We start from the raw sequence: 17,432 nt of genomic DNA on the forward strand, positions 1-17,432 counted from the left end.
ATTGCGTGTGCGCGTGCGCGAGAGTGTGTGCGAGTGTGCACGTCTTCCTGGGTGTGTTTGTGAAAGCACTCAGAGCTCTGGCGGGTGTGCAGTTGTTGCTAAGAGACAGGCAGCAGCATGGAAACAGCATGGGGAGGTGTAAGGGAGGGTGAGTTGGGGGAGTCATGGGAGAGAGCAAAAGAAAAGAGGAGGAGACGGAGGGGGGGTGGACTTGAGGTCAACGGGGAAACAGAGGGAGGCAAAGACGTGGGTCAGACGAGTGCGCAGAAACACAAGTGACAGTGGACGGAGTGGCGTGGACCTGTTGTCGAAAAAGAGACAATAACGCGAGCAAGAAAGCCACACCCACGCGGCACTTGCGGCCGGAATAGGCATGGTGCTTAAAAGTTAGAGTGCCACCTGTTGTCCTGGAGTGCGCCTGACAGCCTGCAAATGACTTCACATGGATAAGGACAAACGTACACTTGCCTGTTTGTCTGAAGCGAGTCGGGGCCAAAGAGCGGAAGGTTGGAGACAGCAAGACAAGCACTGAAAAAGATCAATGACATCATCAATTATATGATTATTTTATTTGATTATTTGACTTTTATCACATTTGCATCGACCACAAAGAAATGTGAAGCCGAACGAGCCCAACTTTTGCGCAACTCAGTCCAACTTTCCCGTGTCCCGGGCCGTACTTATCCTCAGGAAGTTCCTAATGATGAGCGCACAGCAAATAAGCTCGCGCGCCAATTGGGGGTCGAGCACATCAAGTGCACAAAAGATGAAACAGGTGGCAAGAAGATGTAAACACAAACTAGAAAAAGCCCCCCGGGGGGGGGGGGAAGCCCCCCAGTTTATGAGAACCTACAACACAGTTATTTTAAGACACAGAGGACTGTATCGCCGCTTCCTCACTCTTCATCCTCACTGTTACTCCCCCCCCCCCCTCTTCAACTTCAACTCAGCCTGACAGTTTCCTGCCACTCTCCAGCAGGCAGCTTCCTGATTGCGATGGGGGGGGGTAATGTTTGTGTCACATGATCGGCCACCTGGGAATGAGAGAGAGGAAATGCATGCAAAATGGCACTTGTACTCGCACAAGCCATGCACCTAAAACGGACGTACAAAAATGGAGCGTTTCAAAAATAACGACGCGGTGTTTTCCCGAAGACACCGAGAGCGCGAGGGGCCGGCGTGCTTCCGCGCGAACAAGGGGCCTCGTCGCCTCTGCGACCCTGACTTCCTGACTCGTCTTCCTCCGCCCGTTGCCGCGGGAGACGCTGCCGCAGCGCCCGTTGCCGAGGCGACGGCCGCTGGCTGTGCGGGCAACAATGGCCGCCCCGTGAGCCTTCCAGATGCAGGTGCCGACAGCTTGTCACGGCCACGGCGCGCGCACGTGACGACTTCCGTGTACCTCACACGCACACGCAGTGCATTCATCCTTCTTGCCGCTTTCTCCCTGACAACTCTCCCTCTCTTATCTCCCCCAGTGCCCCCTCCTCCACTGACAACCTCCTGCTTCCACTTTCTCTCTCCCGTCATCCTTCGCTCGCCCTCTTTCAGAAAACGTGCGTTCTCACAAACACACTTACACAGCACACGCACTCACACGGACACACTGCATGCAAACGTATCTCCTGGACGGATTCTTTCGTCCCTCGGGTGCACGCACTTTCTCCAAGTATGTGTGCGTGCGAGAGATGAAATGGGGGAGGGGAAAGGTAGAAAAAAAAGCCTATCAGCAGAGCCCTCGCTGCTCTGATTATCTCTTCATAGCGATGTGATGACAGGGAAGCTGGATCTTGCAGTGTGTGCGTACTTGGTGCGTGCGTGCGAAGGAGAGTTGAGAAGAATCCCTAACGAGCCTCGGCCCCTCCCTCCCCGCTTCCTCACCGTGACTGTTTTTAAACGTGCGCGGGTGCACACACGCAGACGTGTGGAAGCGCACAAAATTCAAGACGAACACAGACAGCGTGTTGCGTGTGCGTGTTCCTCCCCGTCTCTCACTCCTCTTTAATAATTGAGCTGATTCTATCCAGCTTGTTAGGGAGGTACACAGCGGCTTCACACTCGCTCGCCCGCCCACCCGCTCTCTCTCACTCATCCTCACCCTTCCTCTGGCTCTCCTGTTCTTTGACCTCTGCAACCCCTCCTCTTCCTCTGCCCTCCATCATCCCTCCCCCCTCCGCGCCTCCCGCCACCCTCGGAAAGGTGAGAGGTTGAAGTTTCCCTCCCCACCGTCAGATGCAAACCGGCTGCAACCGGCCCTGTGAAGTGGGGATGGATGGTTGAATGTGGGTGGACGAGATACTGAATGAATCTGGGTGGATGTCAGCGGCAGAGTCGAGTGTCACCAAAGCATCGCGATTCAGCGTGAACAGGGATTTTTCCGGCTCAAAGCGAGGCCGAGGTGCTATACGAGAAGTGCGTGCGCAGAGTTAAACAGCAAAGTTGGTCAACTTCAACTGCATAAGCAAGTTTGTTTACATGCCTTTCCATCAGAGTTGACAAAACTAACACCTCCCGAGAAGAGCCAATCCCAAAGTGAAATATAACATGATCCACTCAAAAATAAATCGTCTAAGTGACGTTTTGTGATCCGTTTTGGCTACACTGTTCCGCATAATCATCTGGATTCTTGACATCGTCGTGACTTTTTTAACTTCTCGGAGATTGGCGGCGGCAGGAGCCGCACATGCGTGTGCGGTGGCATCAACCCACACGGATGCAAACTGCAGCAGGGCTCAAACAAAAGCCACTTCCACCACACGCTCACACATGCTTGCCGCGTGTTAGGTGTGCTGACCTCGCCAATGAGGACAGAAGCGACGTCGACGGCGCTACAAGGCCGTTGCCATGACAACTAGTCTCGTTCGCACAGGTAGCGAGCACAATGCTGCTCCTTCAGACAGACACAGATGCACACTAACAAACACACACGTAGACACACACACACAAGGACATTGACTTAAGACTGACAAGACGGCAGCCGTGTTCCAAGCTGAGGCCATTTCCTTTTCATTCCCACTCTTGGAATTATTCATCACGCCCAAGTGGAATGTGCCAATCGGGAGCAAGAATGATGGTGAGGCATTGTGAGACACACTCATAGACAGACAGTCACGTTCAAAGAAAGACAGATAGACAGACAAACACACTCAGAGACTGACTGAGCGTCCGTCTGCATACTAAGGGAAGCCGCAGCACAGCCAGCGCACGTCTCCGAGGGGCCCTTAAATAACAAACTGTCACTGGCCAGACACTGACATTGACTTCTTTTTCGTTCCTTCCCCCCACAAACGCCCCCCTCCCACCTCCTCATGCCATTACCCCCCCGCCAAAGTGCAGACAAGAGCTGATAATCACCAACGATGAGCGTCTCTCTCCTCTCTTGCAGCAGAAGCAGCCCTGTTGCCTCTGCAAGATGTGCTGCTGCTGCTGCTGCTCTAACAGCTGGAGGGAGGGGGGGAGGGGGATGAAAACCAATAATCATGATTATAATGAGTGTCTAGAATCTTGTGTGTCAAAAACTACCCCAGGGTGCATGCATGCATGTATGCAAGAGTCCCCAAAGTCCGTTGTGAACTGTGGAGTAAGCATGCCCACATGGTCAGGTGGCACTCAAAATACACCAAATTCGTCATTCATGCATTAATATTCGGTAAATATACGCTGACCCTCATGATATAGAAATTAGGCGCAATCTAGTTGTGCATGTAGTAGCGGTCACTCACCACCGGATTGCGGTGCTCAGCGGCGGATCGATGCTCCGCTCCTCGCCCGGCTAGAGGCGCCGTTGCTGGGCTGGCTGCGCGGCATGTCACGGGCAGATTATTCGCGCCACGAGCGACTCGCGTCGGCATCAACGGGAGGAGGGGGATGGAACCGGTGATGAAATAATGTCCGGCGTTGACAGTCCTCTTGTTCCTAGTTTGATGACAGGGCGAAAGAAGGAGTCAGGGGGGAAGGACGAGCGAAAGCACGCACGCCGCTCCAGCCGCTGAGTGTTTCTCTCCAATGCGCCTGTACTGAGCCTACAGTCAAAAGGCATCCGGGGACCCGTAGCTTTGCGTATTACCTGTGGAATTATGGGTAGTTGTAGTTTTCCAACGTAAAAGCGCGATGCCGATCTAAAATAGTAACGTGAACTAGTTCAATCAAAAAACAAACAACACATAACATATATTAAGATAGGTAATTCAACTGTAAAATCGAGAATTGCTTTTGTCCCATTAAACGGATAAAATATTTTTTTTGCAATTTGGCAAAAATAGCGAGCTATGAACAAGCTAGCTAGCTTACAAACTAGAGTAAGATGATCAGATCAGACAGACAGACGGAGACAAACGGACAGACAAATAGATAAACAGATAGATATTAATTAGAAACAAGATTTATGTTGTTTAGACACGCCCACCATTTTCGTTTCTTCCTCAGTCTTTCTAAGTACCGCGATGAAACACGTAATTTTTTTACTTCCTTCAGGTCCATGACCGAAAAAAATCACGATTAATTTCTACTAAATACTTTTAAATATCATTTCTAAATTAATTCAAATATTTTAATTAACTTAATGCAATCTTGAATTAATAACAGTACATGTAATAATATAAAATTGAATAGAAAAATAATACACGAACATAAATAAATAAATTCATAAAATTTGTGCAATTATTCCAATTAATAAAGTTAAAAAATGTATGAGATAAATTTTACACTTGCTACCAGGTAAGGTCACGGATGCAAAGAAATGTTGAACGTCAGGTAAATAAATACATAAAAAATATTGTACATAAATATGTGGACAATATCTGACCTTTATTACAGGAGACATGACAGGGTAAGAGTCCACATAAGAAAGGCTACAGCAACAAAAAAGTTCAGAAATATGACATTTTCAATTTTATGCTTTCATTCAACCTACCCTCTCAATGAATGAATGAATAAATGCCGACGTTGCTATAGACGTCTTTGTGATGCGTTAAATTAAAAACTACTATAAGAGACAGCTCATACAAAACATGAAACACATTCCTCACCATCTCCTGACTTATTCACACGATTGAAGGTAAAAAATATATATTTCTGTATATTTTTAGAACAAAGGGTGTGTGTGGGGGGGGGGCAATATTTGACATGGTTTTAGAATAACTGATACAGATTTTATGCCAGGATGTCTGATACAATACCTACTTAGGGATGGATACAAGAAGAACTAAGTTTTTTCATATATTTGTTTCACTGGCACGACATAATTTATTTAATTTATACCTAGAGACCCGGTGGAGAGTTACTGTTTGAATCTATTCACACACACACATACACACGCACGCGCACACGCGCACACGCGCGCACGCACGCACGCACGCACGCACGCACGCACGCACGCACGCACACACGCACACACGCACACACGCGCACACACGCACACACACACACACACACACACACACACACACACACACACACACACACACACACACACACACACACACACACACAGAACGCATAAGAGGGCTTTATAATGTTTGCTCTATCAAAACAAGACGGTCAAGCTATTTGAATGGCAAAAAGGCTGGAATGGGTGGAACAAACATTATATGGTGGCAGAGAAAGAAGCGAGGATCATATGCCAAGTCAAATCCCTCCTTTCCAAGCATCGACGTCTCCTTCCTTGTTGTCATGGTTACAGAGTAAAGCAACATCACTGCAGGGCCCGCTCAGCCGAGGTCCAGGCGCCTTCCTCGTCCGTCCCGAAAGGTTGCGAGAAAAGACTGCGTTGGTGTTATGTTTTGTATTTTGCTGTTGTGTGCGTGTTTGTATTGTTGTCGTATTTGTATGGGGTCACAGGTTCTCGCCCGGTTGGTACTGCGGCTCAGTGGCGGTAAAGTAATCCTCCAGGAAGGACTGCAAGTACTCGAAGGTGTGCCTCTCGTCGGCCTCGCGCCGCCAGCACTGCAGCATGAGCTCGTGCAGCGAGGCGGGGCAGCCTGGGGCGCAGGCCATCCGGTAGCCTCGCTCTACCTGCTCCAGCACCTCGCGGTTGTTCATGCCTTCCGGGGATGGAGGAGGGCAAATGATGAAGCCATGCGCATCGCACACTGAGCGTACATTGGGTACTATGTCATAATTACCACTGCATCGTAAGGATAATAAACGCATTGCGTCACTCCTCCTCATATCATATCAAATTATTCTAAAAGTTCAAAATGTATCACCTGGATAGGGCACACGTCCCTTCGTGATGAGCTCGGTGAGCAGGATGCCGAAGCTCCACACGTCCGACTTTATGGTGAAGCGTCCGTATAGCGCGGCTTCGGGCGCCGTCCATTTGATGGGGAACTTGGCCCCTACAATCATACGTATATTGTATAAATACATGCACAGTCTCTATATCTGTACACGCACATACAAACACACACTCACGACTTACCTTGTCTGGCGGTGTACTCGTTGTCCTCGATGAGCCTGGCCAGGCCAAAGTCGGCAATTTTGCACACCAGGTTGTCCCCGACGAGGATGTTAGCGGCGCGCAGGTCTCTGTGGATGTAGTTCATCCTCTCGATGTAGGCCATCCCTGCCGCGATCTGAAACGCCGCATTCTTGATGTCACTGCCAGGACATTTTTTTTCATGATTTGATTTATTCATTTGTCAATGACCTGCGCCGCCATGTCAACGAGCTGGGGTAGCTTCAGGTTTTGCCCCTCGCCGTCTTTTAAGAAGTCCAGCAAGCTTCCTGAAAGGAGAGCGTGACACACCAAGCGGTGACTCTTAACTTGGGGAACTGCTGGAAACACAACTGCTCTTTTCCAGCGTGTACCTTGGCTCATGAACTCAGTGATGATGTAGATGGGCTCCTCGGACACCACGGCGTAGAGCTGCACCAGCTTGTCGTGGCGCAGCCTCTTCATGATCTGAGCCTCCTCCAGGAAGGCCTCGGGGGACATGGTGCCGGGCTTCAGTGTCTTCACCGCAACCTTGGTGGTGCCATTCCACATGCCTGACACGAACACACAACCCACGTCAAAGCACACGTGGAGAGCACAAGACGTACTAGGCGTATTAGGAGACATGAACATGCATGCACGGCATGTGAAAGAAAGCACACGCATTGAATGAGCATGCACATGCAAATGTTGTGATGCATGGAAAGCAGTACCTGAGCTACATGGACAGCATTCAGCTGGCTTTTAGGGACAAACTAGACAAACAAAGTCAACGCGAAAATGGATTCATTCAAGTAAAAATAATGAAATATTATGTCATTTATCGTAAAAAAATCAATCAATCAATGGGCATTGTTTTCTTTGTTGTGTATGGCTTGGCCACCAGGGGGCAGTACTATTGGAGTGTGACATGATACGGTATGTTACAGTATGATACATTTTGCAGAGGATAATGAAAATATACCCAAGCATCTGTCTACATTTGTTGCTTCAAGGTTCCTCATCTAACTCCAAGCGCAATGCTAATTTGGTTAGCCCATTGATAGCATTTTACATTCAGTATTCGCGTTAAGATAGCTGTCTTTCAGCCAAATGTACGTCATTAAATATGTATTCTAATTGGCTTTGTTTAGTTTCAAAGCAAATCTATTTTTGCTTGCAACTCAAAAAAAAAGAAATCATCTCGCAAAGTATCAATGTACCACTACTAGTATTATAATTTGTCTGTTACGGAAATAGGTAATTAAAAGAACAAAATAAGTGTTGGCCTAAAACAACGAACAAATTGCTTTTTTTTTTTTTTTTTTTTTTTTGTCGGGGTCTCACCCATCCACACGTCCCCAAAGCAGCCGTGTCCCAGCTTCCTCTGCAGGGACAACGTGGACCGGGGCACCTCCCAGGCGTCCCGGCCCAGGCCCATGGTGAGTGGCGTGCAGTTGGGACAGGCCTTGGTCAGGTAGTAGCACAGCCCATCGTTAGTGTCTTGGGATGGAGCGATGGAATGATGGAGAGGAAGAGTGAACAAGAGGCAAAATGGAACATGCACATGCCACGGCGAGGGAAGAAAACGGTCCGGCGTCAACACGGCCCACCCCCTCCCTTTCCCCGCCCGGCGCAACGCCTCCCCATGCGTCCTACCCATCCACACTTCTCCAAATTGTCCGTTGCCCAGCTTTTTAATCAGCTGCAGAGATTCGCGGGGAATCTCCCACATGTCCTTGGTCTTCACCGATAAGTCGGCCAGCTTGGGCATGCCGCGCTTGCAGCTGCCGATCAGGCGGCAGCACAGCCCCGCCGCTCGCTCTGAGCCAGGCAGAGGGTGGGATAAACACACGGGAAGTAAAAGGAAAAAAACACATGGAGGAAAAAGGAAGCCATAAAAAAAAATCACCTCTGCACAAGCAAGCTTCACTAAAAGTCAATATTTGACTTCAGGAGGAACAAAGAGAGCTAAAATCAAACGAACGCAAACTAAAAGGCTAAGTAAACAATTCTAAAGTGTCGCAAATGTTACCTGTGTAGTGCGCCACTAGCTCCTGCACGGTGTCAAACTGAGACCTGGTGGTGATGTAGTAGCCGCCATTGTCCAGCTTGCGGATCTTATAGTGCTTCACATGGTCCCCCTTGTTGTCATCCCAGTCGCGGATGGACAGCGAGTAAGCGCCTGCGACGCCCCGGGGAGAAGAGGGTGTGAAGGATACATATTATGAAAACAAAATTACAAAAACAAAACAAAATGTGCAACCTTTGGTGGTCTCGCTCTCGCGGATGAGAAAAGTCCCCCTCTGGTTGCCGTGTCCCAGCAGTTGTCTCTCCGCATCCTTCCTCCCCATCTTTCCGAAATACCACCTGTCGTCATAGCGACATCCAGTCACACTTGCCAAACCTGACCTCTGCCGGGCGCGCATCCGTACTCACTCCTCGGCCTGTATGGAGTCGACCGGAGCTACGTAGTTGGACGGGATGTAGCCGGCGTTGCCCGTGTCCAAAGAACGAGCCTCCCACCAGTCGCCCTCTCTGCCATCAAAACCAACCCGTTAAATCGTCACCGGGCAGACATTTTGCGAATCTTGAGTTACAAGCATGCTCATGGAACAAATGAAGCCCTTGAGTCAAGGCAGTGGCATATGTTTCCACGTACGTGTTGTTGATGATCTGAAACTTCTCCCCCTTCTGGAAGGTGAGGTCATCCTCGGTGCGAGCGTCGTAGTCGTAGAGCGCGATGAAGAGCGTGACACCGCCGCCTAGATTGTAGACAAAAGAAGGCGCTCACCAAAGATTCTTTGGAGAAAATCAGTGCGACTTTTTAAAAAGGAAGCCGGGCTTTTGTAACCTTTTGTCCGTTTGTATTTTTTTACCGTTCTGCAAGCTCTCGCTAACTAAAAATGTCCCTACTTGTGACTCCGGTGGACCAGTGCTGCGTGTTGGAGTTGGGGAAGATGGTGCCGCTGGAGAATCCCTTGTTGAAGTCCGGTATGACCTGCGTGGGGTCTGGACAGTAACGCCCCTGCACTGGGCCCGCCGATGAGATGCCGTCGCCGTTGCTAGGAGACTGGACCGAAGCATTGGCGCCACCGGAGGTGCCAGTTAAGGCGGCCGCTTCCAGTTTGGCCGACTTCTTCTGCTTGCAACAAGCACAACCCATAGTCGGCGCGGACGGACAGGGACAGCGTCTGGACACGACACATTTCATTAGGAACACACGTTACGACGAGAACAGTACGAGGGGACCTAAAATGGAACCTTGGGGGACACCGTAATTCATTTCATAGCTTGTAAAGGAGCATTGATTCAATCCTACAAAATCATTTTTAATCTTTGTTGCTAAGATAGGACTGAAGCTACACTTACTATTACTGCTATCTCAACTTTGACCCATTATGTGATCAAGTCACACAGCATCCATTTTGTGTTCGAGGTGGACGTGAAGAAGAAAGGGAGTGACTTTTTCCCCTCACCTGATGTTTTCTTCCGATGTCAGATCATCTGTCAATCAGCATCGCTGCTGCTTCTGCCGCCGCTGCTGCAGGGAGGCAAACAAAGAAGTACAAGTTATCAACGCGGAGAACAGGAGAGAAGGAAGACAGATGTGAGGTAAGCCACATCCTCTTTTCGGCCTCTCACTGTTTCGAAAAGGGACGCATGCGTCACCCTTGCTTGTCAATAGTTGAGCATGCGTGTGTGTGGTGAAATAACCTGCGCCTATACTAATATGTTGGCGAAAAGTTACACCAAGGCCGTTGCGTCATGGCAACGGGTTCTCAAAACGTGACCACAACATAATAGAGCATCCGGACGCTTGATTAGGTACGCCTGCAAGTTGTCGTCGGATTTGTGACGAGCTTCTGAATGCAGCCCGAGTTGCGTACCACCAGCCAGCCTCCCCCAATTGTGCAATTTTGCAGTACCCGCGCACCAAGCTGACTATCGGGTCCAACATCAGGGGAGAAACAGGAAGTTGGCCATGTTTATGCTTCCTGTCCACCCCTCTGATGGCTCCCCCCTTTTCCTGGAAATTCACCCTACCGTTCACACACTCTTATATGCCAACACACACACACACACACACGCACACACACACACACACACACACAAACACACACACGCATGCCATTCTCTGTCATATAAGTGCAAAAATACATATAAAGGCCATAAAACTAACAGGCTTGTGCTGCGTGCTCACATGAATCATGTCCACACAAAAAAATAAATCTAAGCGACACACCCTTTTCCTGCACGGACAACTGTGCAGATAAGCTGCTCGCGCTGGGGAATTCTGCAAACACACATGCACACAATTGCTATGTACAGTACAGAGTTTTGTACTTTCACAGTGCAAGTTCTTCTTCTGCTCTGTTGTTCCTCTTTCTCTAACCTTTCTTTGTCTTGCCTCACCACACTCGCACATTCCCAGGAAGGCCTGACAGGATGCGGAGTGCAAGTGTGCAGGATGATAGGACAATGGGAAGTCTCACACACACACACACACACACACACTGAAGGTACACACTCAAGGGAGAGGGGGTGAAAAGGAAAAGCCCTGTTTCCGCACCATGTCGTCATATCCTCCCTCAATCTGACATTCCGGAGCATTCCGGGGGGCTAGTTGCTGTGGCAACCGCCAGACCGACGGGGTGCGCAGGTATGACGTCCACCTGACTTCCGAGGAAGCGTTAGTGGCGTTTATGACAAGCCAAAGAGCCCACCCGCCCGCGCCTTGTTCCTTCCTCCTGTGGAAAAATTCCAAGCGGGCTACCCCGCCTAAGATATGGACAAGCGGGGATGAGCGGGATGGGAACGCCATCTCGGAAGGCTTCCACCTAGGGAATTTTCTCGGGTGAATTTGTGAATTCCGCAAGAAGTGATCCATACCAGCTTTACCGTTGAACTTTGCTATTTAATACGGATTCAGCGTGGACATTCTCACTCATTCAACTTCCTTTTTTATTCTGCTTGTCAGTCCGTCAGCATTCCAAAGTGACTCAGGGATATCTCTTTCACACACACACACACACACACACACAGACACACACAGACACACACACTGAAAACATCGGGGCTTGTTTGGGTGCTTCATATCTGACTCCTACCCTAAATAAAAGTTAAGACAAAAGCCCGAGTCAGCAAAAACGCACACACAGCCGCAGTTGCAATCCACGACAGGTATGGGCAACTTAACGGATGGTCACGCCTCACGCGTTTTTTCATCAGTGGAGGTCGAAGGGAGGAGACATTAGTTTTATTTCGGCTAGGAGTCAACTTGGAACATCAGGTCAACTTTTGGCAACTCCGTGTCAACGCAATATCTTACTTCTATCCTGATAAAACACAACAAAACATGAGGCACCCATGAAAGATAAGGACAAATCAACTTGACTTCGGTCCTAAACACAACCAACGATGACAACCCCCGTAGAAACACAGGAAACACACCAAATTCCCATTTTGTAGTGTTATGCAAGAGATTCCTAAATGCTATGTGGGAAGTTTAGGTCAAACAAAATCTGGACATTGAGTCCATAATGATGAAAATGAAAAAGAATCTAACTTACAGACCAGTGGATGTTGTCTGTGAAGCCCGGCGTCCACTTGCCTGGCTGCTGCGCAACTTCTCGTTGTGAATGTGCGTGCGCGCGGCCTGGACCGGAAGACCAACAGTACATCACCAGTCCGGCCCACCCCGTTGGGGTGGGGGTGGCGCCTCTCCGAGCACCCACACATTGTGGACTACAGAGCAACAGTGGGCTACTGGGGCTGGTGAAGTCACAACAACAGCATGCTTGGGAGCGGATTCAGAGTTGCAAACTTGAGAAAGGGAACGTGACTCCCGCGTGAGGCGTGACAAACCTTCCTTTGGACTTTGTCTCTCCCTTGTGGTAGTTGTGTGCATCGCATGTATCATCAGACAACGCACTTTTAATGTGGGAATGAATGTATTGAAAAGCCACAGCAACCGCTTTGGTTGGTGTCAAGTTACTTTATTGAATAGAAAAATACAAGCTTTTTGGTCATTTTCTTATGCTCAGCCCTCAGAGTACACTTAAGGAATGGAGGAGTGAGTGTGAAGTAGTCATCGTGCCGCCATTAAAAAAAAAAAAAAAAAGATCAGCAACATGAACGTAGCGACGTCGATACTTTAGGTGCAAAAGAAACGTGTGAATTCTGAATTGGCACATGCCGCATCAACATGCTTAACACTGGAACATTTGGGTTTAAGGAGAAGAAAAAAACAAAAACGTACAGCTGGCTCAGCGTCCGCAAAGGTTGTGGTGGTGGTCATCTCATGTAGTGAGTGATGGCTCGCAGCGTGTACAGCAGCGCCGCCTGCATGCGAGCCTCCAAAACAATCAGGTTGGCATGCACCTGGCAAACACAAAATGACAGATGATAGCAACAGAACGTTTCAACTCTTAACACAACATGACGATGCGTGTTGTACCTTCTCTGAGTGGCGGAAGTGCCTCCAGAAGGCATGGTAGATGTGTGCGGTGGTCTGCTCGGGGTGGCAGGCCATGGTCTTGACAAACACCTTCAAGGAGCGCTCCAGCAGCACGTTGACGCCGCCGTAGTCGTAGTCGTCATAGCTGCCAGACACGGACACAGCGGTTCGTTCATGGATGTATGTTGCCGGCCGGCGAGCGATGAAGAACAAGAAGCTGCGCTGACCGTATCCCGTAGAGACAGTGGATGTAGTTCCACAGAGCTTTGCGAAGCGTGTGCGTGTCCACGCCCTCGTGCATGGCCATCCTGTGGTAGGTAAGGTTGCTCACCACCTCAAAAGAAAAACAACTCCATCACATAAACCAAACCCTGAAGCGTGTGACGAATTTTGTTCCTAGCAGTTTAGACTACTTGGCGCCTGCGGAAAATTGGGGAGCGCTACCTGGAACTTCTCATCCAGCAGCTGTCCCATGTCCGGCAGCAGCCTGTTGACCAGTGAGTAGCCGTGGTCCTCCCACGAGTAGTCCTGCATTCATCCAAAAGGCAACGTCAAGTGACAAAGGACAGGTGAGGTCATCAAGAATCGAGGAGGCCACTACCTGGGCTCTCATGGTGGGCGGAGCCTGCTCCCCTCTGGGCGCAAAGTCCTCATATCTGAAATCCGGGTCCTCCATGAGGTGAGGGAGACTCTCGGGCGGAGCCCCTCGCACTAAAGCTACGATGAAATCACAAGTTTAATACGAGCAATGTTCCATACGAAGTCTCATGCTCGACCCACTTCTTGGTTTCATCTAAGGACGCACCGGTAGGGATACTCTCGCTCCGCTCCCTCTCAAAGCGTGTAACCATCTCCTCCTGCGTGCACTCTTCCTCCTGCTGCTCCTGCAGCTCCACCATCCTCTTCATCAGGACCTCCACTTCCACGGCACCGTCCGCCAGCTACGCGCCGACAACCGTGTTCCAATTCAGTTCTGCTGTGGTACGACAACGGGTTGGTTCTTACCTCCTGCCGACCGTCCTCATTTGCGGGGCTGCGGGTGGGGTGCCCGGGCGACGGCGGCCGGAAGGTGTGGCCGCCTGCATGCTCCGGCTCGGGATTGAGGCCGCAGCCCCACACGAAGGAGCAGAGCGCGTGGGCGTGTGCCATCAGGATGACGGCATGGATGAGCTCGGCCAGAGACCAGCGCAGCTCGGCACCGGGATAAACCAGCTCCTGTGGATGGACGCATTTGCAAAAGAATCATTCAAAAAAAAAAAAAAAAATCCAAGGCAGACCTGGATGTGCAGCTGCGTGATGAGCCAGGGTCTGTGAGCAAGCAGCTTGTTGAGGGCGTTCAGGCCTCTCAGTTTGGCGGGGGCACGCTCCAGTCCACTCAGCCAGCTCTCGTCTCCGCCGGCCTCCAGGAAGCTGGCGCTGTGCTGCTGCACCACGTAGGAGCAGTGGTGGCGGGCGGCGGCCTGGGCAGCACCACAAAAAGGCGGATTTAGGCCAGCTTGGTATTACCTTCCTACCTTTTAGCACGTCTCACCATGATGGCGATGTAGTGTCTCCAGTGGCGAGGCAAGGGTCCGTCCATCTCCAGCAAGGCGTGCTGGGTCCTCAGGAAGCAGCTGAGGTAGGCGGGGTGTAGCGCCATCACCATGGTGACGTGGTCCACGCGGCCCAGAGACAGGAACGACTCGATCAGGATGTCCTGGTCTGGACCATCTTTCAAGATCTAAAAGCAGTGGTTAAATGTTGAAGACCAGTCTGCAGGCTTTCTCTAGTGCACAGGTGTCAAACTCAAGGCCCGGGGGCCAGATACGGCCCGCCACATAATTTTATGTGGCCCGCAATGACAAATTGTGCATCAAATTCGTGCGTCATTAATAGAATTGCAAATTGTCTTCACTTTTAATATCTTTTTTTTTTAAATATTTGACCAGTTCTTACTCGTCTGATTTGAAGACGAGTTATTTGTCAGTTTGTTTTATAGCTTTTACTAATTATAATATGAGGTGCTCATACATTTATTTGGGTTGACAGTCATAATGGCCCTCCAAAAGAAGCTATGACTACAATGCGGCCCGCGAAAAAAATTCGTTTGACACCCCTGCTCTCGTGGCTCACTAAAGAATCCCTACCCGAGTGTCATTTACTTAAGGACAACACATTTGCATTAAACCATGATATGTGGATTTAGGTACCGAGCCAATGATGCCTTTTCTGGCACATCAATTCAAAACGGGAAGTCAAATTCACTTATAGTTCTGCTGTTTGAATCACAAATCTAAAAATAGAAAAAAAAAAAAAAAAGACGCAGCTGCTTTTTGGGCTGGAGCTCAATCCGATCGATTGCGTGCGATTAAGAATGGAGACCACTCGCCTGTTTGGCAGGAATAAAGGCGCTGGGACCCGAGGCCAGGGCGCGAGGAACTTTCACTCCTTGCTCCTGGCAAGGAAGAGGACAAAAAGTTGCGAGTTGAAAAATGGGAAACAGCTGACGTGACGAGATCAAGGTGACACATCATTGCAAAACTGTCAACACGTCAAAATGAGTCAGGCAAAAGTCTCCAATTTAAACGACGTGCGCTGGAGTCTGTACGGCTCTATTGACTTGTTTGTTGGTAAAAAGTGCTTTTGTCAGACAAACGTGGCCTAAACTGATGCTTATCTCCACCAAGGGGCTTGTTGTTTCATCAGACTCCTAATATTGACTTCATTTGCTCACAAAAAAGAAATAAACGGATCACCAACTCAAATGACAACAGACAATAAGAGAACACAATCTAACTGTACATTTCAATCCAAAGTATTTCCCATTTAAAAACAGACGCTTTGGACTAAACTAACATCTAAGGTTGTTTTCTTTGGTCTCAAACATTGTCTAAAGGAAACATGAACAAAAACTAAACTCACCGACATGTCCTGGAAACAAAAATCCTTCTCTGCTGATTTTGCTCGGAGCATTTTGAGGAAAAACTGCTGCTTGTTTGTTATGTATCGAGTAAGTCGGTGGGGGTGTGAATGTGCGAGAAAAGGGAGCTGCAAGAGGGCAAGCCGTGACCAAAAGGAGGTGTGGCTAAACCCGGAAGTAAGCGCGCCATGACCAAAAGGGGGCGTGGCTCGGGCTGCTTGTTTGCGTTCTCACCTCAGAGGAGTCTTGCATCACCTCCTGTGAGCATGTCTGTTGAAACTATTTATCAGACTTCATTGATCAATGTGCTAAACTTACTGCAACTGGGGTCTTGTCAACAAATAATCCAAATCTAAACTTCTACGGCTTCAGTGTTTTCATTTGCAGTTTGGCCTGTCCATTTATAAAATGATCCGCTTTCACTCCACAGCATGCAAATGTTGTGCTCGTTCTGTAATTTCACGGCATGCAAATGTTATGCTCTTTCTGTAACTCAGCTTGAATTAGAAGATTTCACTGCTGGTCCAAAATTGAAGTTGCAATCTAATGTTGAGGCCAGCGCTGAAGCAAACTAAGATGTGAGCGGTACTTTGAGGTCATGGGGTTCGAGGTAAGCAAGGATGCAGCATGTCCCATAAAGTTGACATTTGAACAGTTTGTGTGCACTGTTCCATAAAATGCATTTTTTCCCTCAATCTAATCCAAAAATTGTTCATATTGTTAGATGAGAATAAAATGATACATAAGGATCACAGTGGTCCACTTTTAGCCCAGGCACGTAGACTTACCTGGGCGGCCCTCAGCAGCTCGATAGCCCTGACACGCACCTCCCGCAACGGACAGGACCGGGCCAGCCGCAGCAGATGCAGAAGCGTCTCCTTGCCCAGCCGCGTCGAACCGGGACGGTCCAGACCCAAACACACCAGAACTCCTTGGCTGAGTTCCTCCAGCGCCGCCGCCCGCTCCTCCTCGTCCCTGCTGCACAACCGCGCCAGGGTCTTCGTGGTGGGCCCGCCTCCGTTTTCGGAACCTGGGCCCGGTGCGCAGTTTCCGTTGGCACGGCTGGCGAAGTCGGTTTCGGGGTCGCTGGCCATTTGGGCTGTCTGCTTGCAGTCGAACGAGCTGATCGGCTGACTAGCCGCCGTTCGCTCCGCGCTAACCGTTACGTTGTTTATCTCGAAAAGTCGGTGCCGGAGGTTGTCCGACGCCCCGGGCTTAGTGAGCGTACTGCGCAACCCCCGGTTCCGTTAATGATTAACGCTGATGCAGTGGACAACGTTCGTGTGAGACCGATATTCCTCCGCGCATCCCCGGCGCAAAATTGAAGACAGTCCAGCTCGGCTAAACTAAAATAAGCTAAGCTAGGCTAACGGCAAAGATGCTACAGTCTAAAAAGTAGTTTATATAAACGAGACACGGCGACAAAACGCTCCCAAGTGAAACGAGGTGGCAGTCCGGCTGGCTTTGTGGTTTGAAGACGGAGCGACGATGAATAAAAACCCAAAACGAGCCGGAGGAGAGCTTTTGCTAGTTTCGACGCTTTCACTCAGCTGTCGCTTTCTAGCCCTCGCCGGCAGCGTCATCATGACGTAAGCGGAACTTTCCGGTAATTAAACAGCGTACCTGCTAAATAGTTTTTATGTTTTTAAAAGTTACAAGAA

The 17,432-nt window shown here is 49.5% G+C and overlaps 2 protein-coding genes across 10 annotated transcripts; both read right to left on the reverse strand.

Moving 5' to 3' along the window:
- Positions 1–5,498: 5,498 nt before the first annotated feature.
- yrk (Yes-related kinase) lies at positions 5,499–12,095 on the reverse strand. Of its 7 annotated transcripts, none has more exons than XM_037263963.1 (13): positions 11,986–12,093; positions 9,892–9,956; positions 9,329–9,606; positions 9,075–9,177; positions 8,852–8,950; positions 8,679–8,782; positions 8,448–8,597; positions 7,760–7,915; positions 6,808–6,987; positions 6,647–6,723; positions 6,419–6,572; positions 6,204–6,335; positions 5,499–6,038 (listed from the first exon to the last, which is right to left on the reverse strand). In XM_037263963.1, the coding sequence occupies exons 3-13, from the start codon at positions 9,576–9,578 to the stop codon at positions 5,830–5,832; spliced, it is 1,614 nt and encodes a 537-aa protein (XP_037119858.1). In that variant the 5' UTR covers positions 9,579–9,606; positions 9,892–9,956; positions 11,986–12,093; the 3' UTR covers positions 5,499–5,829. The 7 variants fall into 7 exon arrangements, with proteins under 7 accessions (XP_037119858.1, XP_037119857.1, XP_037119854.1 ...); XM_037263962.1 differs by lacking the exon at positions 7,760–7,915 and adding an exon at positions 8,072–8,236; XM_037263959.1 differs by lacking the exon at positions 7,760–7,915 and adding an exon at positions 8,072–8,236 and having other exon boundaries at positions 6,647–6,987; positions 9,892–9,944; positions 11,986–12,095.
- A 295-nt stretch (positions 12,096–12,390) lies between these two features.
- Positions 12,391–17,362, reverse strand: sesn2 (sestrin 2). Of its 3 annotated transcripts, none has more exons than XM_037263981.1 (11): positions 16,560–17,362; positions 15,241–15,306; positions 14,404–14,592; positions 14,150–14,332; positions 13,878–14,087; positions 13,678–13,813; positions 13,474–13,589; positions 13,317–13,400; positions 13,100–13,206; positions 12,873–13,017; positions 12,391–12,796 (listed from the first exon to the last, which is right to left on the reverse strand). In XM_037263981.1, exons 1-11 carry the CDS (start codon positions 16,863–16,865, stop codon positions 12,710–12,712), a joined length of 1,629 nt encoding a protein of 542 aa, XP_037119876.1. In that variant the 5' UTR covers positions 16,866–17,362; the 3' UTR covers positions 12,391–12,709. The 3 variants fall into 3 exon arrangements, with proteins under 3 accessions (XP_037119876.1, XP_037119878.1, XP_037119877.1); XM_037263983.1 differs by lacking the exon at positions 16,560–17,362 and adding an exon at positions 15,774–16,134; XM_037263982.1 differs by lacking the exon at positions 15,241–15,306.
- Positions 17,363–17,432: the final 70 nt, after the last annotated feature.

The sequence above is a fragment of the Syngnathus acus genome, chromosome 11, assembly GCF_901709675.1.
Source record: "Syngnathus acus chromosome 11, fSynAcu1.2, whole genome shotgun sequence".
Classification (NCBI taxonomy): Eukaryota; Metazoa; Chordata; class Actinopteri; order Syngnathiformes; family Syngnathidae; genus Syngnathus; species Syngnathus acus.

Excerpts from the sequence above, each read along its gene's own strand:
- sesn2 (XM_037263981.1), bottom strand. The coding sequence starts at position 16,865 with ATGGCCAGCGACCCCGAAACCGACTTCGCCAGCCGTGCCAACGGAAAC. Across the intron at positions 14,088-14,149 it reads TCACGCAGCTGCACATCCAG|GAGCTGGTTTATCCCGGTGC; the intron begins GTCTGCCTTGGA and ends GTCCATCCACAG. Across the intron at positions 13,814-13,877 it reads ATGAGGACGGTCGGCAGGAG|CTGGCGGACGGTGCCGTGGA; the intron begins GTAAGAACCAAC and ends GTCGGCGCGTAG.
- yrk (XM_037263959.1), bottom strand. The coding sequence starts at position 9,578 with ATGGGTTGTGCTTGTTGCAAGCAGAAGAAGTCGGCCAAACTGGAAGCG. Across the intron at positions 9,178-9,328 it reads CTGGTCCACCGGAGTCACAA|GCGGCGGTGTCACGCTCTTC; the intron begins GTAGGGACATTT and ends TCTACAATCTAG. Across the intron at positions 6,039-6,203 it reads GGGACGTGTGCCCTATCCAG|GCATGAACAACCGCGAGGTG; the intron begins GTGATACATTTT and ends CATCCCCGGAAG.